This window comes from Nothoprocta perdicaria, unplaced genomic scaffold (genome assembly GCF_003342845.1).
Source record: "Nothoprocta perdicaria isolate Ctin4 unplaced genomic scaffold, notPer1 scaffold_66, whole genome shotgun sequence".
Classification (NCBI taxonomy): Eukaryota; Metazoa; Chordata; class Aves; order Tinamiformes; family Tinamidae; genus Nothoprocta; species Nothoprocta perdicaria.
In genome coordinates, this window is record NW_020455932.1 from 2,302,935 (window position 1) to 2,329,141 (window position 26,207).

General features: G+C 41.4%; 1 protein-coding gene and 1 long non-coding RNA gene across 2 annotated transcripts; both read left to right on the forward strand.

Moving 5' to 3' along the window:
• Positions 1 to 1,339: 1,339 nt before the first annotated feature.
• LOC112956693 lies at positions 1,340 to 2,390 on the forward strand. The gene is made up of 2 exons (XR_003251081.1): positions 1,340 to 1,418; positions 2,295 to 2,390. It is a non-coding gene; the product is annotated as an uncharacterized LOC112956693 (long non-coding RNA).
• Positions 2,391 to 2,491: 101 nt separating this feature from the next.
• LOC112956667 (autism susceptibility gene 2 protein) lies at positions 2,492 to 26,207 on the forward strand. The gene is made up of 11 exons (XM_026050152.1): positions 2,492 to 2,515; positions 3,003 to 3,047; positions 6,625 to 6,720; positions 7,858 to 7,929; positions 9,683 to 9,712; positions 11,579 to 11,650; positions 15,268 to 15,409; positions 15,929 to 16,006; positions 17,229 to 17,312; positions 18,236 to 18,458; positions 23,342 to 26,207. Exons 1-11 carry the CDS (start codon positions 2,492 to 2,494, stop codon positions 24,579 to 24,581), a joined length of 2,106 nt encoding a protein of 701 aa, XP_025905937.1. The 3' UTR covers positions 24,582 to 26,207.

A 26,207-nucleotide genomic window follows, 5' to 3' on the forward strand; every position in this document is an offset into this window, starting at 1 on the left:
CCCACGCCGCCCGCCCACGCCGGCCTCCCGCCCGCGCAGCCCCATCCCGCCCCGCAGGGCCTCTCCCAGCCGCTCTCCGCCTACAACAGCAGCAGCCTAAGCCTCAACAGCTTAAGGTAGGTGGGTGGACTGGCTGCCCCGGCCCYGTGTTGGTGCCTAGGGGAATGTGAAAGGGACGAGGTGGTGGGGAGCCTGGCCAGACCTGGCGTTGAGCAGTTTGGCCCAGTCCTCCCTCCTTGGCATCGCTTCAGCTCTGATCTAGCGAGACCTCCAGCCTCAAGCGAGTCGCCAAGGTGCTGCTACCTCCCTACCAGTCCCTGCACACTCAGGCCATCGAAAGAGGTTGTACAAGCCCCTATGGGGTCAAGCCCCCTTCTTGTGGCTGAGCTGCTCTCCAGAGGGTGCCTCCTTCCCTGTTCCCACCATTTGGCTTCCCAGAGCCCCTGTGAAACGGGCCCGCGTGAAACGGGCCCCTGCCACCCTTGATCTGACTGGTCAGGCTGGCTCCTCGCAAGGAGCATAACACTACTCAAAGTAATGACAAGTAAAATGAAGMGCTAAGCAAATGTATTTTAAATACGCCCTCCTAGGAAATTAAACCTGAAAAGTTGATACCAATACAGTCACAAATATTTATTTAGTTGACTATCTTGCCTGTCTGTATTGTCAGAGTAGAGAGAGGCATTAACCATGCAATGAGCCTCTGTCCATTGTTGCCTGTGCTASCTTGTTTCCCATTTTCCACAGTCTTTGTGTCACAGTTCTAACAAAAATTAAACTTTATTAATGCAGTAATTGCTGATTTTGAGCTTCATTTACCTGAAGCCATGAATCAGTAGTAGTCATGAAGAAAGGACCTTATTTTTAAGCAATGAACATTCAGGGTTGATTGTTCCATTGTGTCATCCCTGCGTCACTAGAGCACAGAAGCTCAACCACTAACAGAGAGTAAAAGAGGCTAAAAAGATCCAGCACAGGCAAGGGTTAAAGAAAGGAAGAGCAGACTGGCACATGTAGATTCGCAACTTCCTTTTGTGAACCGTAACTTGCTTTAGCAATTTAATTCAAACCCTGGGTAGCTTGGCRGGATTGGCTATGTGTGAGTGTCTTTGAAGCTTCTCTGTCTTCCATGCACAGCTTAATGGCTTCTCCTTCCCTTGACAGCAGCAGCAGAAGCAGCACTCCTGCCAAGACTCAGGCGCCTCCTCCACACATATCTCACCACCCCTCAGCCTCGCCGTTCCCCTTGTCTTTACCCAGCCACAGCCCGCTGCACACCTTCCCGCCCACCCTGCAGCCCCCCGCACACTCACATCACCCCAATATGTTTGCCCCTCCTACGGCTTTGCCTCCTCCACCACCATTGACGTCAGGGACGCTGCAGGTTCCAGGACATCCAGCTGGTAGCACTTACTCAGGTAAGCACTGTGTGGGTTATGGCAGAAGCCTGAAAACCGACTCTCTGCTTTTAGTAAAAATGAATCCTTTTGGTCATTGGGGTGAGGGCTGCTGTTTGGATRGAGGTTGGATTCCTTGGTGATGATATTGAGAATGATACCAAAACCCACTCAGACTTCGCCAGTAACTTCTCTTCTGACCTGGAAAGGAGTATTTTTGAACAGCGGTGACTTTTTTATGTCTGTTTTTTTCTCCTCCTGCCGAAAACACATTAGTTATTTGTTTGAGCCCCATTCTACCCCCCAAAAAAGTAATTTGTGAATCCGTTCAAGAAGGCCCTTGTCACAACTGTGGTTCCTGCTCTCCATTACTTCTCTCTAGAGAAAGTCTCCAACTGCCCGTGCACACAGTGAAGCTGAATTCATGTGCCTGCAAGAGTGTGTGTGTGTGTTGGGAGGGAAGGAGATAGAGAATTTTGATCTGTGGCATATTGTGCTGTTATATACGTCGATTGGGGAAGGCAAAGCATGTCTGTTCCTCCCAAAACCCTGAGAGGGAACTGSAGGAAGAAAAGGGAGAATATCTGAGTAATGGTTTTGCATCCATAATGCAAGATGGTCATGTTAGCAGCTGCCACCCTATATTTACTCAGTCCAGCTGAACAATTATTCCTCTCCTGGTTTAAGAGTCAGAATAGGTCCATGAAAACGTAGTGGGAGCCACCAARTCACAGAATCACAGAATAGTTAAGGTTGGAAGGGACCTCTAGAGATCATCTAAGTCCARGTCTCCTGTGGGAAGTTTTAAATAGCCCCTTGCTACTACAGCCACCAAAAATTGGCACAGGAAAAGTCCCTGAGCTCACGGGCGCTTGTCTTGCTTTGTTTCTGTTGCAGAACAAGATCTTCTTCGTCAGGAACTAAACACACGCTTCTTGGCCTCCCAGAGCGCAGACCGCGGCGCGTCCCTCGGCCCACCGCCCTACCTGAGGACGGAGTTCCACCAGCACCAACACCAGCACCAGCACACACACCAGCACACACACCAGCACACCTTCACGCCCTTCCCGCACGCGATCCCACCCACCGCCATCATGCCAACGCCAGCACCGCCCATGGTGCGTACCCCAGGCAGAAATGTGAGGATAAGTAGAGCACAACTCTATTCTTTATTACAAAATTGATAATAATAATAAAACATGCAGTTTAGGGGAAGGAAAATGATGAAAATGAGTTTAGGTATTGTTGGGTAGGAAAGGAAGGGCTATATCCCTTCCTCATGGTTCTTGCATGGGTGGCAGTTTCAAATGGCAGCCCAGAGGYTGAGAAACGAGGCCTGCTGACCAGAGAGACAGTAGTACTTGGGACCTGGTAGTGCCTGAAACGGTGGCACCGCAGTGCCAGCTCCTTTTTCCTTCCCCGTAAAGACGTTTTCTTAATTGAAGCAAGAAAACTCCCAAACACACTCCCAGTGGAAACTAATTTTCTGCATATTTGTTTCTCTCTGTTGGTTGCTAAGTAATAGAAAAATAATCTTCTATTTTACCAACAGAAGTGAGGCAACGAAATATAAAGTAACTAGTTTGTGCTTTGATCCCTTTGCAGTTTGACAAATACCCTACAAAAGTTGATCCCTTCTACCGTCACAGTGTGAGTTTTATTACCCTGTTCAAAACTGACTTGCTTTTCTGTGGTGGGCTGGGATCACCACTCAGTAAATGGCAAAATGTTGAATCTCTCCCTAATCATCACTCCAGAATTTACCATTATCGTTCTTGGTTGCTTTGGCTTTTGAAGGCTTGCGTTTGTGGTGCTTGTTTCTGAAAAAGATGCAGTATCGTCTTTTCTAATCAAAAGATCTCTTGCTCATACACTGTTTGAAGGCAAGTTTGATGTGAAAGAGAGACAGAAGAGCTGACTATGTTACATGAAGCAGGATGTATCAGTAATTTCATCACTGTGTTTCAGTTGTGCCACAAACTATTAGACTGATATTTTTCTTAAGCAACTTGACAAACTGTCATACAAATCCTTCAGGGATAGGTAATCTAATAGTTTTTCTAATATAACATATTTTGTTTTATAGAATCTGAAAGCTTGTCTTATCCTTCAGATTTCAAAGACATATCTGATCCACTGGGCTTGTTAGATTTTGAAATCTGTTTCATGACAGTAATAGGAATGTAGCTATGCATTTCATGTTTAAGAGCTACAAAAATATGCTCTCTGTGGAAAAGTAAAATGAATTGTTTTTTAAGGTCTAGTTAATTGTAAAGCTTCTGTTCTTAAGGATTTGAACACACTGGTTCTTTTACTTCCAAAACATATGTTACATTTCCTTCAGCATATTGGCAGAGACAGATACCTGACTGAATATGCAGAGAATTTCTAAATACCATAGTGATATTTTGATGAGGGAAGGGGTGCTGCATCAGCATTCAGAAATTTGCAAAGCACTTGGCTTTATGTGTTCTTTTTGCTTAGAAGTGGAACTGGGCAAAAAAAAGAGGCTAGGACAACAGTGTGATGCTTTCTGTTGCACTAAAGAGACATATCCTGCTGTTAACTCATGCCTAGAGTACATGGGAATTGACCTATTAATTTTGGAGTCCTCGTTTGAGTAACTTTAACTGCATGGGCGTTTGCAGGATCTCAGCATTRGGAGCACCGGGCAAGCATTTAAGCTTGTGATAATCAGTGGTACTGAAAAAGGTGAAGCTGCTGATTTGCATCGTTGTTTGCAAAATTGCACTCTTATTTGCTGAGCTTTACCTGGATTCATAGGATAGATTATTGTCAACCTGGCATATTGCTTCAAGCAGGAACAGGGAACTGGGAAATAGGTGAATGAATTTTAGACAAGTAGAGCACAGATGTCAACATGCAGCGTGGGAAACACTGAAAGAGTTACCTGCTATATGCATTGCTGAAATCCATGCTGACACACTCATACCTGAATCCTATCACACTGGACTGTGGTCTTGACTTCTAAAGTGGACTAGTCCATGAGCCAGGCCACTGCATTTACTGGAGCTTCAGCCCCAGAAATCTAGCCCATCACGCCTCCATCCCCCTTCTTTCTGGAAGAAATTTGTGCTGATSAAGTTGTTGCACAGTGATCACTATTCTGGCTATTGGTTATTTAACCAAGCTGTTACCAGGAGAACGCTGTGGTGGCTACAAGTCATGTTGTTGGACTATAGTAAGGTCATAATAGCATAGCACACTTCAGTTTCTCTTCTAGTATGGAAGAAATTACCTCAAATGTTGATAACAGAGGCAAAAGAAAACTGCTTGCATCRGTTTCTTGATCAGCTGCAGTATCAAAAAACATAAATCTGCTTCAGAGACTATAGGATAAGGAGAACAGACTTACTACAGAGTTTTTAAACAGATTTCCTTCCTGGCGTCTTTCATTTTACTTTAGCATAGCAAAGAGTTACTTTTACTTAGAGATAACCTGCTCCAGGGGAGCAATGGTTTCTAAAATTTCACCTGAGAAAGCTAGAAGGGAAAAATGCTGCTCCAAAGAAAGGAATGCTGGGGTAAAAGGAGACACTAAGAAAAATGTGTTTTAAAAGCTTGAGGAATTAACTGATGTGAAGAGATCATGGAGATACAACCGTTCCATTTTGTGAATAATTGTAACCTTGAGGGAAGGTCACATTTAATTAACTTACCAGTTGTTGTAAAACTCTTAGGAAAGCGTTCCTTATGATTAGTCACAGCCAATAGAATATTAAGTATTATGTCTCTTTCTATCTTTTGAAATTAGTCCATTACACACAGAATTAAATGCAGAAGACACTGGAGGATTTAAAACACATTTTAGTCATTAAAAGTTATTGTAAATGAGGACATGTGTCTCTTAATGAGTTCTCAAATGCCTACAGTTCACTATCAACTAATCTAAAAATGTTTTCTGCGTCATTGAAAGGAGTGGGTTCAAATTAAATAGAATTAAAAACAACGATAGAAACATATTATGAAATACCTACATCTCATCCTTTTAAACTAAGAAGTATTTTTGATACCTTTAATGTGCTGAAATATTTTCTCAGCTCTCGGTAACTCTAATAGGAATAAATGACCTTAAAAAAGAAGCTAATGGAGGGAGAAAGGCTTAAGGAAAACTCGGGCTTATAAACAAATTGAGCAAAACTTTGATACTGATTTACTCTGGAGCACAATTTGCTTAGCGTTTTCCCATTCCACATGTCCAGCCCTTTGCCCAGTCCTGCTTCTAGTCAATTGGCCATTAACTCATTTATTTTGATCTTAAAAGTAGCATACAGTAGAGTGATCTTTGCTGAGCCCTTTCAGCATCTTCCCTGCTTAGGATGCAAGTGAACTAACCGCACTGAAACGCAGGAAGAAGATTCACAACTGCGCTACAGAAAGATGACTGGGGCATTATTACGGTTTATTTTGTTTTTCCCCTCACTTATTTGTCTGTATTAGCACAGAAAAGCTTTTTTTGGCYAAGTTATTTCAAAACAACTGAGCTCTGTTGAGATCAGTACCATCAGCGGAGACATGCACCTTTCGAGGTCTAATGACCTGTCCTTACAAGAAGAATGCCCCAAATTTTAGCAGGGGAGTCTGCCTGCACTATTTGTCTAAATAATAATTTGTAACAAATCAGATTGTCTCCTCCCTGCTGGTATTAGTCGTGACAGGATATCCTCTTAGACGGGCTAATGAAGTAAGAATTGTGCATAGTTTCCTCATTTCCTGCAGAAACTATTAAAATACTAAAGCACTAATGGAGTTTTAATGATATAATATCCTAGAACTCATAAGGGTTTTCTTTTTCCACTTAAAATGGTAGTTTCCTGGGCCTGATTTGGCTTTGTAGTCTGCCTTTTCTCTTGAAATGGTTTACAGACTGAAACCATTTAAAGCACATATCTAATTTAAAAATTAGTATTTGCAAAAAAAAATCTCTCTTACACTATGTTGGCCTCATTAAGGAGTAGTTTGCTGGCTATATGATTTTGGAACTGCTTTTAAGTTCTAAAATAAACATCATGACATTCGTGAACATTTCATTGACTGCTTTAACTAACATTGTTGCAATGAAATCACTTCTTCAGTGCTTCTCGATTTGCTCCATGTATCATTACCTTACTGTTCTGCAAGGTTGCTTTTGCTGTCCTGTCCCATTTGTGTCCTCATTTTGAAGTTAGTGCACCTGTATTTATGTTGTTTTATCTTTTTGTTACAGCTGTTTCACTCCTATCCTCCAGCTGTATCAGGTATTCCTCCCATGATTCCTCCAACTGGCCCTTTTGGCTCACTGCAGGGAGCATTTCAACCCAAGGTAAAATAATAATAATAATAATAATAATAATATATTACAATCATTTTTATTTGTCCATCTGTTACTATTCAAAAACACCAGTGTTGTGATCCCCTTTAGATTTGGGTTTAGAATTTGCTTCGGATTCTGGAACAGTAAATTCTCCTGGGCAATAAGTTGATTGGAGTTACAGTAACCTAATTCCACCGAGGAAAAATGGGCTTTTTCCAAATTCACTGTGAAGGGCAGTTATTTCTCATTAGGTTCAGATATATCTATATACTTTTTTTTTTTTTTAAATGCATAGTGGCATTGTTACCTTTAGAAGTAAAATGATGAGTTCCCAGATAACATGCGCTAATATAAAGTCATGAGCTAATCATGATTTTAAAAAATGGTGATTATTATTATTTACTCATTTACATCATTATCTCATAACTTCACTGTAATGCAATACAGTGATGTAGTTCTCCTGTCATCTACGATAGCTATGAGAGCTAAATGTGATGTGCTTTCTTCCTTTTTTTTGTTTTGTTTTTGTCAAGTCACTCTTGATTTGTAAGTAGGAAGAAATCACATTCTGTAGCCTGTAGTCTTTGCAACCGAAGACTGAAATCAGGCCTGAAATTTCGCGGAGACACCTTCTCTCTTAAATTGCCCCATCCACTCTAATGACTGAATATGTAAATTGCAGTTCATTAGTGGAATTCTTCATATGTATGGTAATCAGACTGTTAACAACTCTGCTACTAATTGTTAGTTATCCTGCGGCTGATTTCTTTCTTCTGCTTTCTGATGTAGAAAGATGCTCTGTCTAAATTGATTTTTTTTTCCTCCAAAAGATGCATTTTGTTAGATCAGCTGAATATTTACACTCAAGGCATGAGAAGAGGTTTGATTTTTTTTCAACTGGATGTTGCCTTTTCCTGACATCTGTGTGTTGGCAATTCATTGTTAATGCCATGTGGAACATTGGAGAGCAATGAAAGTCTGAAAATTGAGATGATAGTACATGTTTTACTAAGTGATGATAACAGTTATGATTTACTGTTAAAAACTGTCTTCGTTGCTTAATCAATGTTAATTATAAGGAAATATTATTATTTTTTTCCATAATGTTTTACTCATTGATGCATTCTTTCTTTGTGATGCTTCCAGACTTCCAATCCTATTGATGTTGCAGCCAGACCTGGAACCGTCCCACACACCCTTCTACAGAAAGATCCACGGGTCTGTAGAAAATGTTGTATTTCTCTTAGAGTAAAGCTATTCCTGAAAATCCTGAATGCAACAACTGCCATCTTCAATATGCCCAGACTGTCATTTTTAAACTGAGGCTTAGCCTGAGCTATTGAAGTCAATGAGAACTTCAGTATTTTTGTGAGAACACCTTAGAGCTTAATCGTTATCTCTGTATATCGTTAGGAAACACAAATAGAGCCTGTGCAATAGAGGAGCTCCCTCCTTTCTGTTATTTGGCATCCCTAAAACCTCAAGGGTAAAGGCATGGAGCCCAAATCAACTTTGAAATGTACAGACCTCTTCAAAATTTATGTTTATCCTCTATAATTGTTTTTTAATGTGGGTAATGACAGTTATTCCCTTGGTTACTGTCTTATTGATTGCACCAGTGAAATACAGATGCACTTCATTGATCATTTGGCGCCGTTTTATTTTTAAGTTCTGGTGTTTGTGAACAGAATTTCTTGTCTCATCACTTAATCTTTTAGCTTTTTCTTCTTGTTCTTTGTGGTAATCAATGGGTCAGTTGTGTGGCTGAGTTAATACACGTGGATTGCAATAAGAAACATCTTATTATTAGCAGAAGTCTCTAACAAAAGCAACAGGGAGCTCCCCTGAAAAATCCCTGGTGATAGGACTCAGCTTCATAGTGCAGCGCTATTTTGAGTTGTTCCAAATCACAGAGTTTGGCGGAGGTTGGAAGGGACCTACAGGAATCCACCTAGTCCAACCCTCTAATAGTTTTGTTTGAGCTGGTGTTGTATTGGCCTTTATACCCAAAGAACCCATGTATTTTTGTGTCTGTTCGGGCCATCTAATGGAAGAGATAACGATAGGCTCCCTCCATTAAGTCATTTAGCTTTATGCTTCCTTTCACCTACTAGTGCAGTTTCGATTCTTTGGAGATAATGTATAGTGCCATCAATGAGGCTGCAAAGAACCTCTTATGCCTATAAATCTCCTTCCCCTTTTAGTATTGCATTTTGAGAAAGAGCATCCAAACAAGCTAGAAGTACTAAATGAATTTATTTTTCATTATTAATTGTTGAAGCACGAGCAAAAGGAAGACAATAAAAAATAACCTAGCAGGAAAATCCAGGCCATCCGAAAAATCATAATGAGAAAATTGCGTTTTATACAGACACTTGTTTATCAACATCTGCTCCGGTGTAAAAGATACATAAGTCAAAGCCATTCCCGGACAGAGAAATGGTCAGGAAAACCAGAGAAATGGTCAGGAAAAACTCAGCACCGTGGTTTTAAATGCACAGGTGGAGAGCATTTGAAATCTGATGCACCTAGTGGCATTCAACGCAGTCACTGGTTTGTGGGAGCCTGGCCAAAACACCCCTCAAGCTCCCTGGGCTTCTTGCAAGCCACGCAGCTCAGCACGACAAGAACACAAGCTTGCCCAAAGGACGTAGCTGCGTTTTGCTTCTGATTAGTTAACCAGCCATTTTTGTAGCATTAAATCAACAAATTAATGCTGATGCCGGAGGATAAAATGCTCTGTGTGAGGCTTGTTTAGCTGCTTGTCAACACTTAGGTACAACAGGCGTGGGGGGAGGGCGCCCGGCTCTGTCGTGGAGGCTACTGCCTAATTATTATCCGAAAGGGCTTCATTTGAAAGTAAAATGATAACATTTTAATTTCATCTCTTAATGAAGCAATACAAATTTGTTAATTAGCGCAATTGTTTGAGTGACAGGCATGTAACCAAGCTGTCATTTCTTCTTCACAGTTGACAGATCCGTTCAGGCCCATGTTGAGGGTAAGAAACCTTCTCGTGTTACAGTTTGTCAAGCTCGTCTTAGTCCCCACCGGGTTAAAGCAGCAGACTAATTACGAAGAGATGCTGCGTTTTATCTGGGGGATTTTGCACTTTGTGTGTTGCTCAGTGTGGTCAATCCTTTACATGCATCTTGTGGTCGTTTGAGGAAAATGTGCCGTTTTAAAACTGGAAGTTGCATGTTCTTCTCTTGCGGCCCATTGCAACTAAGAATTTTGGAGGATAAATGCAGATTATCCTGCGTCGTGCTTGTTCACGGGATTTCCTGAGCCAAACCCTGCAGGCCCTCTCCTCCACTGCCATTTCATTGCAGGCTGCAGGATTTTTTTATGGTAGGTTGTCAGTGCTTCCATTTGGTGCTCAGGATGGCCTTGCCACCCAACTCTATTGCTCTCAAATTTATACAGACCATGCAGGCCAAACACAGGGCATGCTAGATAAAGCATGAAAAAATCCAGTCTTACAGTGATTCTAAAGCTTTTTTGTGGATTATTTTTTCCGAGTATTGGAGGACTGGATTTTGATCATGGCAACCAAATTAATTCCTTAAATCACTGCCATGCCCAGTCACAGTGAATAAGGCAAAGCCTTGAAYGTGGATGTGTGTGTGCACACGCACATGGGAGGTTGGTTTTATTCCTGACTGTGGTTTTAATGTTTGGTTTGATGTACATCTTTCAGATGTACATCTTTCAGAGTCTAGATACCAGTTTATGCAGCATTTAGGATTTCAGGAGCTTGAGGAGCTCCCTGAATTTAATACATTTAATTAAATGTGACCATTTTTAAGTGTGTGCAGGAAACATTACACATGTAGTGAAGTATAGATAGGTGCCTAATTAATCAAAATGAGGAAAGTTTGCCCTGTGTGAGCCCTTTCCAGACATGATTTCCAGGTGTTCTGGTTTGAGTACGAAATCAACAGAGAAGCCAAATAGCATTTTCTGGCTCTTTCTTCCCTCTCTCCTCTCCATGATTTGAAGGATGCTGCCAGGAGGGATGCAAAGGGTGTGATGGACTTTCAAGTACAGTCTTCAGCCAAAAATTTGGAGGTACAGGGCAACAGTTCTATGAGGGAGCCCTATTCATTTTGGAAAACAGATTGATCTTCTTAAGTGCTTTTATTTTCATCGCTTGGTGCAAAGTCTAGTCTTGGAAATGTTGCACTTCTAGAAATGAGCTTCACATATAGTTGTGAAGCAGTCTGCCTGTTCAGAGCAGCTGCTAACGGCATGTGGTTTCTGCATCCCAAGCCACACTTGCAGTCAGTAGCATCAGAAGGTGGCAGGCGTACACAGAATGGGAGCGTGGGTTCCTGGAAAACCTGTAAGCGGGGCACAGATTCCGTGCGTGATCCCAAGGAGGACAGAAGGAGAAGGCACCAGAGGGTGCCTCTTTGTTTTACACTGGCTTGGTGTGTCCCCTACCCCAAAGCAGACGGAGCTAAGAGCTGGCAAACCCAATTCCTCCGCCAGCTCTGCAGACATCAGCCCATGCTGACTGGGGAATTGGAGCAGCCAGAGTAGACAGGATGCTCTGGGTGTCCCCAGGGACATGTGGGCTGAGGACATCAGCTGCCACCAGCCAGCGCAAGCCCCARGAGTTGGGGAGGAACCAGCTAGTGGGAGCCAGTTTCTTGTTAGGCTTTTTTGGGATGCAATGGAGAACTGCCCTGGAGTGTTTTCTCTTGAAAAGTGGTTCACCTCTGAGGAGGTCTGRGTAGGATTCCCATTTTTTTTTAAAGAAAGACATCTAATTGACAACATTTGTTGCTTTTAACTAGAGTAAAGCATTGCAGTTCTTTCAAAATTACTGATTTGTGTCATATCCTTTTGCTTTTTTTTCCAGAAACCTGGGAAGTGGTGCGCTATGCATGTTCACATCGCCTGGCAGATATACCATCACCAACAGAAAGTCAAGGTCAGTCCTGCCACATGTATGTTGGAGGCAAACTGCACACTGCAAACCACTAAGAGGAGTGGGTTTTGCCTTTCACTGCTAGCCATGGCTACTGCCTTCTTGAAAAAGCTGTGTGTAGCACTACAACATAACATGCTATTTTTGTCAAGATGACGTGCTTCAAATGGAAAAATTAAAGGTGGTGACTCAAGGGAATACCTAAGATGCTRGGCAGCGAGGATCCCAGCTCTTCTGTGATAATCAGTTAGTAGCTAGAAAGAGCTAARTGGATGTGCTTAGGAGCTACAGTATTTGTTTTATTTATGAATGAGGACATGAAGATATCAAGATTACATTTTCTTAAGTGGTCCAGAGAAGCCAGGCTAGGTCTCTCCTTCCTCTTACTAATAATCTGGGGAATAAGGCAGCACAGGGAGGTTTCTCCCTGTAGAACTGGGAATGGGCAGGCAGACAGACCATATCAGACACTAATGTTATCCTGACACCATCAAACTGCACTGAAAGGGTAGAAATAATTTCTTTGTTACACACACTTCCAGATTCCTGTTATGCAGTTTCAGGTGATGCAGATAATGAGACCTTGCTATTATGGTGACCTGATCTGGCCAATCTGGGCTCTCTCTTGAGGCTATGTAATATATTCATTTAAAAATTAATTTCCATTGTTACCTTAACTCTGTTGTTGTTGCACTTGGACTTTGCAGGGGTTTTCTTCCCCTTCAAATATTTCCCCTTGGAGTTGTCACTTAAAAATTCTGTGTTGCTCCTGAAGTTGTCAGCTAGTTAAGGTCAGTGTTTGCTGTAGTCATATTTCTACTTCAAGGGTCAGTAGTTTGTGTTAGAAAGCAAGATTAACAGGGAGTCTGTAGCATTTTGCAGTCTGTGTATCCAAGTGAATTGTGTAAGACAGAGCTATACGAATATGAAGATGTTGAACAGCTACTAAAACTTGCCGCTAATAGAGTTTAAAAATAACCCTTTTAAGCGAGGTTGACAGGTTAATTTGCTGCAGGAGATGTATCTTTCTTCTCTGCTTCCTTATGTTTCCCCTGCTAGTGATCTTCATTCATCTTCCCATTATCAAAAAAGACAAGATTATAGACCCAGAGAGTTATATGCTCTTTTTTTTTATTTTATTGAAAAGGTATTTTCTAGAAATTAAATTATTATTCCCATGTTATCTACATCCTTTGAATCTTCTTTGATTTGATATTCAGAGAGAGGTCATGCTGATGTATTTATAACTCCCAGTAAATGCCATTTTCATGCTGCCATTGCTTTTAGTTAATACTTTCCTGCACTTGCCCATTAGAAAAGAAGAAAAAAAGGATAATGGCCAAAAGTGCAGGAAAGGATCTTATTTAACTTTGTGGGGCTGCAGATGACAACAATTTCAGAAGTAACTGGGATATGTATTTCATTATTCCTTTTTAGTTGGAAAGTTAGGTTTGGCTGCAGTCTGTAAGGCAGGTGGGATGAAGTCTGTGTGGGTCATCAGATTGCCATGCAGAAGCAAAGTGCTCTCCTCTCTATGCAGCCTGCAAGGATGAGATTTCTATGACTGAAGGCAGAAAGTCATCTTCCAAACACAACCCTCCTGAACGCAGCAAAAATTGTTGTGGCTGTAGATGCTGTTTACGTGCTCGAACCTTGCAGCCAGACGTGTGTAACCTGTGTGCACACCCAGGGAATTCCTCAGATCCAGGGTCAAAACACAGTTTCTAGGYGCACAGTCATTGTCCTCTGCTTCTTGACTGACCAGCATGTTGCTGTTAGGGCCTGGATTCAAGGGGGAATTTATGCACCATAACTGGCCCCATCTCTTCTAGGAAAGGACTTATGGCCTGAAGTAACATGGCCTGAAATTAGTGCAGACATTTACGTTAGTGGGCCTGGAATTAAGGTGTTACACACTGGCTGGGCTTGAAAGACATTTGTAAGGATTACCACAAAGAAGGTTGCTCTTCTGAACATAAAATGGGCATAAGATAAATTGGAACCATTTTCTTCTGTACTATTTTAAAGTAAACCCATACATTCAAATTCTCTTAACATGCTATGACATTGCTGTTCCTTTATCACAGGGGGTTTCTTCATTATAAGGACAGTACCATTCATATGGATGCAATTGAAATTCTGGTTAGCTTTTGATATTTCTGAGTAGTGCTTGTCCAGAGACTTGTAACTTAGTTGTTTAAAAAAAGAGTTCATAGCACAAAAAATTCAGGAAATAGGCTTCAGCTGGGGTATTTGTGGTTTTGGAAGTTTCTCCAATTATTCAAACATTACTGGACTGCTGAGGATGCACCCCTGAGGATTATGCAGGACATGCCCATTCGACTGAGCATTTTTTGAATCAATATTTTTGAAGCCGATTATCTCAAAACAGTGAAAAAGCCCCTCTTTGTTCTTTTCCCGATCTCATAGCACCGTCGACATGTTATTAACACTTGAAAAACAGCTACTCGGCATGCACATTAACTTGGTCATAACTTTTTAATATGCATATTTATATCATTGTAATAGTCTGTTACTCTGAGCTGGCACAGTATTAAATATTGATTTATAAAGCGGAACATACTCCAGAATTGCTGTTAAGATCTACTGGCTTAGTGTTAGACATTTGTAAATCCTTTCAACTGACCTGCACAATTAATCAGCAATCTGTGTTTAGGGAGTTATGACAACGGGGGTAATTGGGAATTTGGTTTTCTTCTTCGTTCTATAAAACTATTGAGGTAGAGACCATTAAAGTGAATATTTGTCACACAAAAAAAGAGCCCATCCTTCATCCACCTATTATTTTCGGTACAGCCACCTCAGCAGAATTATCAYAAAAAAGAAAGCCTGCTCAGTTTTAATGCCATACAAATAAAGAGGATGATGTTCAGAGCTTGGAGTTTGGAAGGCAAGCAGTCAAAACAGCACGGCAGGTCTTTAGACAGCAATAAACTCCATCTGCAGTTTGAGTCATTTTAGTCCCTAGCTTGCTTGGTTGCAGTCTGAGAGGCACCGAAAGCGAGAGCACATCAGGTGTTTCTGGGTTTTGGCTTCACATTTATATTTAATGTTTCTGGTGTCTGTCGACTTGGCATTGCCTTAACTTTCTAGCAAGTGCTGTGTGTAGTTGGAAGARGGTCATTGGCAGCTATGCTGGGTAGCAGTTGATGCTTTCACCCTCCTTTTAACATGCCTGCCTGCCCTGGATTAAGTCCAAATCAAGATTTCGTTTTGGCTTTGTTTTTTTATTATTTTAAGATAGACTGATGCTTATGGCTAAACACATGTTGAAAACCTCTTTGAAGATGTTTGTGTTCATCCTTAAAGTTGGGTCTGTGCTGAAGTGTCTTGCTGCACAGGGATGGAATGTGAAGACACTTTACTGAACCTTACAAGAAACATCCGTTGGGAGCCTGAGATTTTCTCTGTTTCAGATTTTCCCTTCCAGGAGAAGAGCTGTGCATCTGTCCAGGGGCCTCAGCATTGACACTATCGTTAAAACATCAGTTACTAGGAATAAGTTGCTTTGCTTAGATGAACCTRAACATGCCTCCTACTCTTACTCTCTTACCTACTCTTTAGGACAGTCTCCTCCAAATTCTGTTATTGTATTTCAGAAACAGATGCAGTCAGACCCCCACAAGCTGGACTTTGGCCTGAAACCGGAATTTCTGAGCAGGCCACCGGGTCCCAGCCTTTTTGGAGCCATCCACCACCCTCATGACCTGGCCCGGCCCTCTACTCTCTTCTCCACAGCCAGTGAGTACTGAGAAGTGAGATCTCCTTCTTGTGGCGCACCATTAAAATGCTAATCCCAGCCAGGGTAACAGAGTGTCCCAGGTGCTTTGGCTTGCGTGGCTACCTGCAAAGCATGCCAGGGGCTGTTAAGTCTACTTGATACGTATTTTAAAATGATAGTATAATTTTAAGCAACATGCTAAAGTGCCATTACATGTTGTAAATGGAGGAACATTTCACACAGAGGTATGTGATGCACCATGGAGATGACAGGTTGGAAATATGCTGTAGATTTTGTATGCTCTTTTTTTTTTTTTTCTCCATACTCCCTTACACTCCAGCTGGGAATTTCTGTTTAGAAARGTGGCTGTGATTTGCATGGGATCCTATCCTGAAGAAGCCCTGCGACAGAGTTTGTCTCCTTGGTGTAGGGCAACTTCTGCAGACAGGAACCATCATTTAAGGAGTGACTGTGGAGCCCACTGGGTTCTTTTCCGAGTCCTCTGCTAGGAATTCATGCCGGTTGCTTTGTTTTGGCAGGTGGGGGTCACCCAGCCGGCACCCCTTTYGGCCCTCCTCCTCACCACAGCAACTTCCTCAACCCAGCTGCACACTTGGGTAAGTGCAGTTGCAGATTCGCTCTGTAAATAACTACCCACCAGTACAACTCAGGAGAAACCTTCCTTCCTGCCGTGCTCTGCTGTGGCCTCTTACACTGAGAGTACCCTCTGAACTGACAAAACTAGCTCAGTGAGTTGTTCTTTCCTTACCCCAAGGGAAGCAGGTCCTTAAGATCTTGTGATCTGGCCTTGAATGGCTCGGYTAGTCAAAAACAGCAAATGCACATTTCAGAAAGGAAGCATCCAGGCCACCAAATGTTGCTAGTTAGTAAGGTAGTCTGCTGCTTTGAGGGGCATCAGAGATCAGGACTCTAATTTGGTATCATATTTTGCACAGGGAAGGACTTGGCAGGGTCACCGTGCTGACACAGCCAACTCCTGACGTAGGTTTGTCATTCTGCACTAGCATCCATACAGCTGTCCTTAGGAGAWGCCAGGTTTGTCCTTCCTTGTTGGTCTGTGCTAATATTTATAAATAATAGTGTCACCAAAATCATTTAACTTCACCAAAAATGTCAGAGGTTGTTTGATAAAATTTTCCTAACAGATCAGATAAGCCACCTGTATTCTATATAGTTTAGCTACTAAAAAATAAATTTATTCTAATATTTTCTTTTCAGATTTTATGCTAGTTTTTCTTACAGAGTAAGCAGTAAGTGTCAAGAGCTTTGCAAAGTGTTCAGACCACTGTGACACGGCAATAGAACCAGATATTTTACTTGTATCCTGACTAATAGCTCAGGCAATGTGAGTGAGGCATAGCCTAAAGGTGTTCTGCACRACGTTGCCGGAGTTAATCGTGATCGAGCCTTGCTGGTCAGGGACATTTCCTGAGAAAAGCCATGAAAGAATTTGGAAGGAATTAGAAGTGGAAGTGAATAAAAGAGAATACAAATGGAGATGGTTGCAGATATGAAATGAATTGGCTTTTGCTGTAGTACAGTCCTTAACATTTCGTTTTCGTTTGAAGTCCATTTTTCCCCTAGTAAGCTGATCCCATGTGTGCCAGCATAAAGAAAAAAAGATTATTTATTTATTTATTTTCTTTTTCATTTTCTCTCCTTTTCACATTTCACTGTGTTGTGGGAGGACAATATCCAGCTAGTGATGGACACAGAGCGAGCTCTCATGCAGACGTAATGCAGCCGGATAACACACCACAGCCTTCTCCCAATTAGCAGCATGTCAGTGAGCTTCAAGCCTTTCCTTTGCTTTTCCAGAGCCTTTCAATCGACCGGCTTCATTCAGCGGCCTCACTGCAGTGGGTAGCAATGCCTTCGGGGGACTCGGGAACCCGACAGTTAGTGAGTAACCTCTTTGCTTATGAATTCTTGTTTGCTGTGTAATTCAGGATGTTGAGTGGTGGTGACTGTTTGCTGTCTTTTTTACCAGTTGCTTATATCACGTGCTTGTAATGGCTGAGAATCTGAAAAACACTTTTTTTTTTTCCTTTTAAATAGCAACACATTTTGGTTGTTAGTAAAGTATTTTCTTTATTAGTTCCCTGTAAGTTGGGTTCAATTTATTGCTAAATGTCAGCATTATATTCTTTAGCCTAAAAAGTAAAACAATAAGAACCCACAAGTTTAAAGGAGTTTGTAAAAGCTTTATAGATTTGTTGCATGGTCAAAAGCAGTTAATGTGTCCTGCTTATTGTGATCCCTAGCTATGGATGAGTTTTTTTTTTTTTTTTTTTAAACTTTCTCACCAGTAATTCAGGACACGTGCCTGGAAAAGATCACTAACCTGCATTTATTTGTCCAGGATCATCAACATTTCTCTAGATTTGGCCAGTCACAAAAGACCATCCTTTTAAAAATCACTCTTTCTCCATACTCCAAATCTGGCATGATTTTGATCACATTATTTTGCTTTGGTTCAGGATCAAACACAACAAATTGCATTATTTATAGTCAGTATTACTGATCATTTCCTGGTGTTTTTCAAGTATTTGGAATAAGAATAATTGCAGTGTTATCCTAATACTTCATCCCTTGTCGATTTTATCCACAGAATTTCCCCATCCAATTAAAAGAGCTGTCAGATGCCTACCCATTTTTAGGAATGAGACCCTCTAATGAATCTCTGTTAATTTCCTTTCCTTTTCCAGCTCCCAATAATATGTATTCATTTTAACTCTGAGTGCTGTAAAAGTTTTTTTGGTAAGTACCTTCACTAGAGCATACCTTTTTCTTAAACCTTTTTGTTTTCCACTTCACCATTTCAGCACCCAACTCAATGTTCGGCCACAAGGATGGCCCCAGTATGCAGAGCTTTAGCAACCCTCACGAGCCCTGGAACCGGCTGCACCGAACTCCTCCTTCGTTCCCGACCCCTCCGCCCTGGCTGAAGCCAGGAGAGCTGGAGCGCAGTTCATCTGCTGCAGCTCATGACAGAGATAGAGATGTAGATAAACGAGACTCATCTGTTAGTAAAGATGACAAAGAAAGGTACGAAAGAACACTTCCAAGAATTGTCTAGTTCAAAGCGTGGGGCTCTGTTCCGCTTTTAACCCTTCCCAGCCTGGCACATTTTTAAACCAGAGCTTCAGTAGAGGAGCACCTGCGGAGCTAACGCGGTCCTTGCCTGTGACGCCAGGCTGCCAGTGTGGAAGACAGAGATTTCCAACCCAGGTGTTCCCAGCTGCATCTGTTTCTCTTTTTGCTTCCACCACAGCTCATGAGAAGCAGCTTTGCTGGAGTCGAGTTCAGCCAGTGTCAAGCAGGAAGAGAATCAGACCTATACAGTGTGTTGCCTTGGGGGTCACATTTTCTTAGGTCTTTTGAAGACTTAGCATGTAGACAGGTGCCTGACAGGATGAAAAAAAAAACAAAAATCAAAAGAGATTATAAATTCTATCAGACACTTACCTGCACCTTTGGATGCTTAAATACCTTTGCAAACCTGATGCTAACTGCAAAACAAATTCCCTTCCCCAAAAAATTGACTGACCAGAGAGAACACTGCTGAATTTGTTAAACTGCGGCATTAGAAAGTGCACTGTCCTGCTGTTCCAGGACTACAGTAAGTTTCAGTGCTTGCAGTTTATTAAATCATCCCTACGTCCCCTCAAGGAAGCCACATGCACTCATGCACTGCTCTTACACACCTCTAGGCACAGCTTTTACTCGGTGTGTTACATGGACTTGCACTCTTAAACATGTCCAGGCTGGGAAGGGTTAATGAAAAGTAAAACCTGGTCATATTTTTTTTTTTGTCAGGACTGTTCCCATTATACAGTTAACTCAGTAACAATTCCTCTTAACATTTAAGTACCAAATTATAAGAATTTGCCATTCAGCAAGTGTCATGCCTTCCTTGAAAAAGTGCAGAGAGGCTGATTTCAGCTTTGTCAGTTGTGGCTTAATGGCTCTCCTGTTAAGTTTGCACAGTACTTTACTACATAATGGCTATTTGTTTCTAATTTCTTAACGTAAAAGCATGTTTAGGAGATGTGCTTTCTGACTTCTCTGTCACTAACACAAATATACGCATTAGTAGCCTTTTCTAAAAGAAGTTATGCTAACACATTAGATATTCTAAAAATACATTTAAGAGCTTTTCTGCATTATTCTAAAATGTGAAGAGCAAGTCAAACTACAGATCTTTTCACCTACATTTCCATTTGGAATATTTTCTGTTTGGTAGCATAGCTTCATTATTTTCATGTCTGGTTTTAACGCTTCAAAATAAATTGCTGTTACAAATTGGAGATTCTGTCCTGCGAAATGCTTAAGCATGTGAGTAACTTTACTGGCTTGAATGGCAAAGCATTTTTGTTACTAATGACATGGGTAGACAGTAGAATTATGTGATTATTTCAGTTGCTCTTTTGTTGTTTTGTTATGAAGTGTTCCTAATGAAGAAAATCCCTTTCAGAAATATATTCCTTGCAAGCTGCTTTGGCATTGCCTGAACCTCCATATCATAGATCAAAACATATTTATTTTTAATAATTTGAGAACCTTAAAAAGAAAAGAGCGTCATCCATACTTCATACTTCTGCACAGTTACAGCTGCCAGTTCAGTAATGTTTCYGGTGATCGAGTACTGCTGTGCATCCATCAATGTGATTTTTCAGGAATTCTACTTTGCAGCATGCTCACATTGTTGCCTGTATGAGAAGATGCTGAAAATCACTTTGTGGAAACCCTCTCTCTATGTAGATACCATCTGCAGTAGCTTGTGAGCCTGTCGTACCTGTTGCACCTGCAGCAGCACCTAGCAGCRTGGGGATGTAGCCTCGCTTTCTAGTTGAGGGTCCCAATCTCAGTTTCCTCTTTTAGGCTAAAGTGTCCAAACAGGAACAGCTGGGAGCTATCCCTTTAGTTGTGATCTGATCTCATCTCAAAATCCATCTTCTCATCAGTGGACGAACTTGATCAAGGGCCTGTCTGCTCCCAGACTGGGTCTGCAGCCCATAGCCTTCATTTGTCTGTCTTCTGTAGCCAGAGGACAGACACGTCCTGGTTTGCCACATCTGTGACAGGTACCAGTGGGGTGGTTTCAGTTGCCCTTAGGGGGCATCAGTAGCTCTTCCCTGAGARCCTGTCCTTCCTAGAGATTTTAAATAGCATGGAACTAGCCCCAGTGACCTTTTCCCAGGTGCAGGCTTGGCTGCTGTCCCCACTTTCTCTTGGAATACATTTACATTATTTTACCTTTGGTTTTAAGGACTCTACTGTGCCAGTCCACCATAAGAAAACAATCAGWAAAAGTAGCTAGTTTGCAAAGCAGCATTTGTTTCTTCTCAGTGATATTTAATTTCTAAAGTATCACTGAGCACTTCCATCCTAACAATGACGTGTAATCCTAGAGCATTAAAAATAACAGGAATCTGCTGATTTTTAATTGACATAAATGTAGAAACATACTTGTCTTGTGCAGTATCTTTGAGTGTAGCATGCAGCCGCAGAACATTGTTATTAATAGTAAGTGAGTTTGAGAACATGATCTTAACCTTCACATTTGAAGAAATTGAAAAACCCATGACAGATTTGAATATAACAAGGTATTAATGATTCCCTGTCTAACCTCTGAACTACAGGGCACTTAGCTGAGCTACAGAATAATCAATAGGCACTTGAGATAATACCATCACTATAACTGAACAGGGTGGAATTGGCAAAGACAGATGGTTATTTTGGTTGYACATATTTTTCTTTAGCTTTCTTTAGTTAGTCTTTAGCCTGTTATTTTCTCTAAATTTTATGACCAATTTTTAATATATGAATTACCTAGAAAATCGGTTAAATATCATTGAAAAGACTCAGTGAGCTCCCCTAGTGAAATCAAACAATTAAATATGCCCTCTAAACTAGTCCCACAAGCAAAATAAATAAAAGGCTGTGTACTGCACCATCCACATGCCAGTGCTTTCCCTGGAAAGCAAGAGAATTGAGTCTTTGTGTTGAGAGCRTTCCCTGGATTGCCTCGGTGCAGCCTCACTGTGTCCAAATGTGGAGGCTGTTAAATGAAATGCCTCAGTATTTGCTGGAGAGCAAGAGGAGGGAAATTGGAGCCAGGATGCAATTTCCAGACTGTTTAGATCACGGTCAGTCAAAGCAGAGCCCAATACTAAGGAGTTAATTGGTAGTCAGTGCAGACTAGGCAGTACTGGTATCAAATGCTCCAACTTATGAACCTTTTCCAGCAGCTGCATTCTGGACTCTGAGGACTCCCAAAGGGCCTCAGATGTGGCCCATAAAAAGACAGTTTCAGAAATTAAGCCTAGGCACAGCAAAGGCGGAGATGTGTTTGGTGAGGCTCTTATACAAGAGTTTCCCAACCCAAAGATGCTTTTCCTTTTTAGCAGTTTTTGCAGTTTCACCCTCCAAAAATAGAAAGCTTATGCAGTGCAGCAAAGAAGTAGGTAGGAAATACAGTATAGAGGAAGGAGCGAGGCACACTTCAAAGACACTGTTAAAGTTGCCTTCAGTCAACCAACATGGCTCATTTTGTCTAGATTGAGTTTCAACCTACAGGCCTCATCAGAGCATGTTCAGATTATGCATTGCTAAGCAAAAACTGCATTACCCAAAGAAAACACATGTAAACTGGAGCTGGTTTGAGTCTTCATCCTACCTTGCTGCTTATCCCTCACTTTTGCGTTGAACAGCAGTGGTGTCCACCATGTGTTATGGAAGAGAATTCCCATACCCAGAAAATAGCATGTCTGCCACTGAAATGCCTCCGGATGTCATTATGGAGAGACTCCAAACCACCCCGAATTCAGGAACCTTTAGGACTTCAGGACTCCCACTGAAATGAACTGAAATCAGTGAGAGGTGAAAGTCAGTGGATCTGAGGGAATCAGTTTTACCTCTGTGAATTCTATTCATTAGTAATAGCAAAGCTGCTGCACTACTGATGCCAGCAATTCCTTGTCAACAGTGCGTCCTAAGGATGCTTGATAGAGGATCCATGCAGATATTTAGCAGTTGTTTGCTGCCAAGAGATCATTCTCTGCCCTATTCTGCAGCAAAAATAGGCTTGAAAGGTCAGAATGGAAAGAATTCAGGCTATTTTGCAACTTCTTGGCAGTGTCAGGGAGATCCATTGGCTCTCGTCCTTCGTTGCCTTTTCTGCCCCAAAAGGGCTAGGAAAAGAGATGGTCCTCCAAGAAGGAACTCCAAAGAGATGATGTTTGATGAGCCAGCAGAATGACAGGCATATAGTTTTGGCCTGTTCAGAGATAGAGRTTGGCTCTCGTCACCAGCGGTAGTGTCCAGAGAGGTATTTTGTTTTCTAGCTCTTTTCAGTTTTAAGAAGTAAATTGAATTGTGAGAAGTAAATTGAAAAGAAGGAAGTAGAAGGATAAAGATAATATAAATAAGAAATTGATGATGTATAGAGATTTAGAAATTAAAAAAAAACAATTGAACAAAATGTCCATTTTTCGAAATGTATTCTTAATAGAAGAAATGGGTAAAATCGTACTAACTGTGTAATTTGGATGTAATTGCTTTACCTTTGAGAATGAAGTTAGCATGTTTTTATTTTTCTCTGTTCTCTTTCCAAACAGTTAAGGCTGTTTTCTTAAAAATGTGAGTATCAGAGCTAGATTCCCTGGGGCCTTTCTCTTGACTTCAATGTTTGGATTCTCAAACAGATTATTCACAAAGCAGCTTCAGGGAACTTCCTTCTCCTGACTTCATACAGTAGAATAGGCCTAGTTCAGAGATGGGATGTTCTTGGCTGTTTTGGAGCAATGCGTTAAGCTGTATGTGTTGTTAGCTTTCTGCGAAAGGAGCAGAAAGCTGGACACCSTAGATGCTTTGCTTTATTTGCAGAGTTTCTCGAGCCTTAATGTTTAAGCTTCTCTCTCTCCTAGGGAGACCATTGAGAAGAGACACTCCAGCCATCCTTTGCCAGCACCTATCCATCCAGTAAACTCCCTCGGACATAATCGTAGCTCAAATGAGCAGATCAGGAGCCATCTGAATCCCGAGGTTCGAGAAAAAGAGAAACCCAAAGAACGAGAGAGGGATCACTCCGAATCTCGGAAGGAGATTAATGTTGAAGAGCACAAGGTGAAGGACAACTATATTTCGGAGAAAGAAGGCCTGAGTCATGAAAGCCGCGTGGTGGAAGAGTCTAAGCAAATGTCCAGGGTTCCTTCACCCTATGCTAGGCCCCCCGTTGTGGAGAGCACCAGGCCTAACAGTACTTCAAACCGTGAGGCTGAGAGGAAGAATGAGCCAGCGTACGATAATCCGAAGAAAAGCAGTGAAGTCAAAGTGAAGGAGGAGCGAAAGGAAGACCATGATGTTCAACCTGAGGGACCTCAGAGTCATAGGTCATCTGATCAGCCACCACCTATATCTACATCTAACGTCCATCCAAGTCCTTTAGTGTCTATGCCCATGACTGTAGGTGTGACTGGTATACATCACATGAACAGCATCAGTGGCCTGGATAGGACTCGCATGATGACTCCTTTTATGGGAATTAGTCCRATTCCTGGTGGAGAACGATTCCCCTATCCTTCCTTCCACTGGGATCCAATGAGAGATCCCTTAAGAGATCCTTACAGAGAGCTGGATATTCATCGGAGAGACCCCTTGGGCAGAGACTTTTTGCTAAGAAATGACCCCCTTCATCGTCTTTCTACACCGAGGTTATATGAAGCCGACAGGTCGTTCAGGGATCGGGAACCTCACGACTACAATCACCACCATCACCACCACCACCCTCTCTCTGTCGACCCTCGCCGCGAGCACGAGAGGGGCAACCACCTGGACGACAGGGAGCGGTTGCACATGCTCAGAGAGGACTTCGAACACGCACGCCTGCACTCAGTTCACCCTGCCGCCTTGGATGGGCACCTGCCTCACCCAAGCCTGATCACACCAGGACTTCCGAGCATGCACTACCCCAGAGTCAGTCCCCCAACGGGACACCAAAATGGCATCCTCAATAAAACTCCCCCCACAGCAGCTCTCAGTGCCCCTCCACCTCTTATTTCCACCCTGGGGCCTCGGCCTGGGTCTCCCAGGAGGACTACTCCTCTGTCGACAGAAATGAGAGAGAGGCCTCCTTCTCACACCCTCAAGGACATTGAAGCTCGATAAAGAGAGTGAAACTAAATCAAAAACCATACAAGGAGGGACAGGACATTGTAAATGAACATAATATAAAGACCTTCTTACTAGTCATTGATACAGACTGGGGATGCGACCCACTGTACCATATGTATAGACCTGAGTGCAAAGATTTTGAAATGGTTTTTTTTGTATATTATATGTGGAAATTTTCCAGATCTTTTAGCCAAGTCCATATGTTCCTCGTGTCTCCTACTCTATTTTATTTCTAGTTTAAAATTTCAAAATTTGAACTGAAGAACAAGTCGTTAATCTGAATGATTTGTCTAGAAACAAAACTACCACCAATGACAACCGTACAAAGCTCGTTCAGACCAGAAGTGAAGACAATTGTAGATATTTATGTAAAAAGATTGCTTCATGGGTTAATGGTTCATATATGCAAAAAGGGTAAGATGAAAGCTTTACTTTGTACAAATGTAAATAGATAAAATTAAGTAACATAATACATTAATACTTCTTAAACTGTGCTATTTGCAAACTTAATATTGATCAACACAGTCTACTTATGCTGTGTTACATATATTGTTATAGACAGCTAAACCCCTTCAACTATGCAATGAATTTTAAGGCTTTTCACAAAAGCCTTTATAACTCAAAGGAGCCTTTTCAACACACAACATAATTAAAGTCATATTTTCCCTGAACAAGCTYGTCTGTAATAGAAACCTCTTTCTCTTGCTTGTTTTGCCGAAGAAACAACCCATTAGAAGTGTAAGTTTTCTGTCTGAACCCCTGCAGCAAGATGCTGATGTTCCTGTAGCTCATGTATTCCTCAGCACTCATCAGGTTAGCAAACTGTAATCACTAATGCTGTAGTCATGACGTACGGTTTTTCAGTCATATGAATCTGGGTTATACCGAATTAAGAATCAAATGCTGGATATTTTCCGGAACTTCTGTCACTTAACATGGCCAATTTAGTTTGGGAAGAACATCTTATTATAGCCATTCATGTCTGTTTTTGTCATTGGTGTGTCATTTTTGTCTGTACACACACTTTCTCTTTATTTTATTGGTTAGGCAATTTTTTAGCTACTTTGAATCAAATCCTACAAGCAAACTAAATCTTTTCTAAATGATGGATATGTTTTCATTATGGATCAGTAGTTTAATTAAYGAACTCCAATGCAGATTTCATAATGCAATTTATTGTATTTTGGTTGGTAATAAAGTCTGTGAATAGTTAACAGGTCAGCCTTGTTGTTCCCTAATCATGGAAGACATGAAGTAACATGAAGAAAACGATCCTTTTTAAAAATATGCATCGATCTTCTAAAACCTYTGTCTTTTCATAGCACACCTTTTTATAATGCGTTAAGTTTCTTGTCTAAATATTTGGAGAGAATATGACTTTATCAGAATTCAATACCTTGTCTACTGGACTGTAAAATATATGTATGAAATAAAATTAGTTCCATTGGTCTTCTAGTGTATTAAAGTGTTATCTGAAGTTGTTATCCTGTTTTGGCAAAAAAAGAAAAAAGAAAAAAGTTAACTACAGACAGTTGTTTCTAATGATCAGAGATCTATTTTAGTAGTCAACTGAAGGTTTAGTTGTGAGCTTCAGATTTTGTGAACTCCAGATGTTGTGCA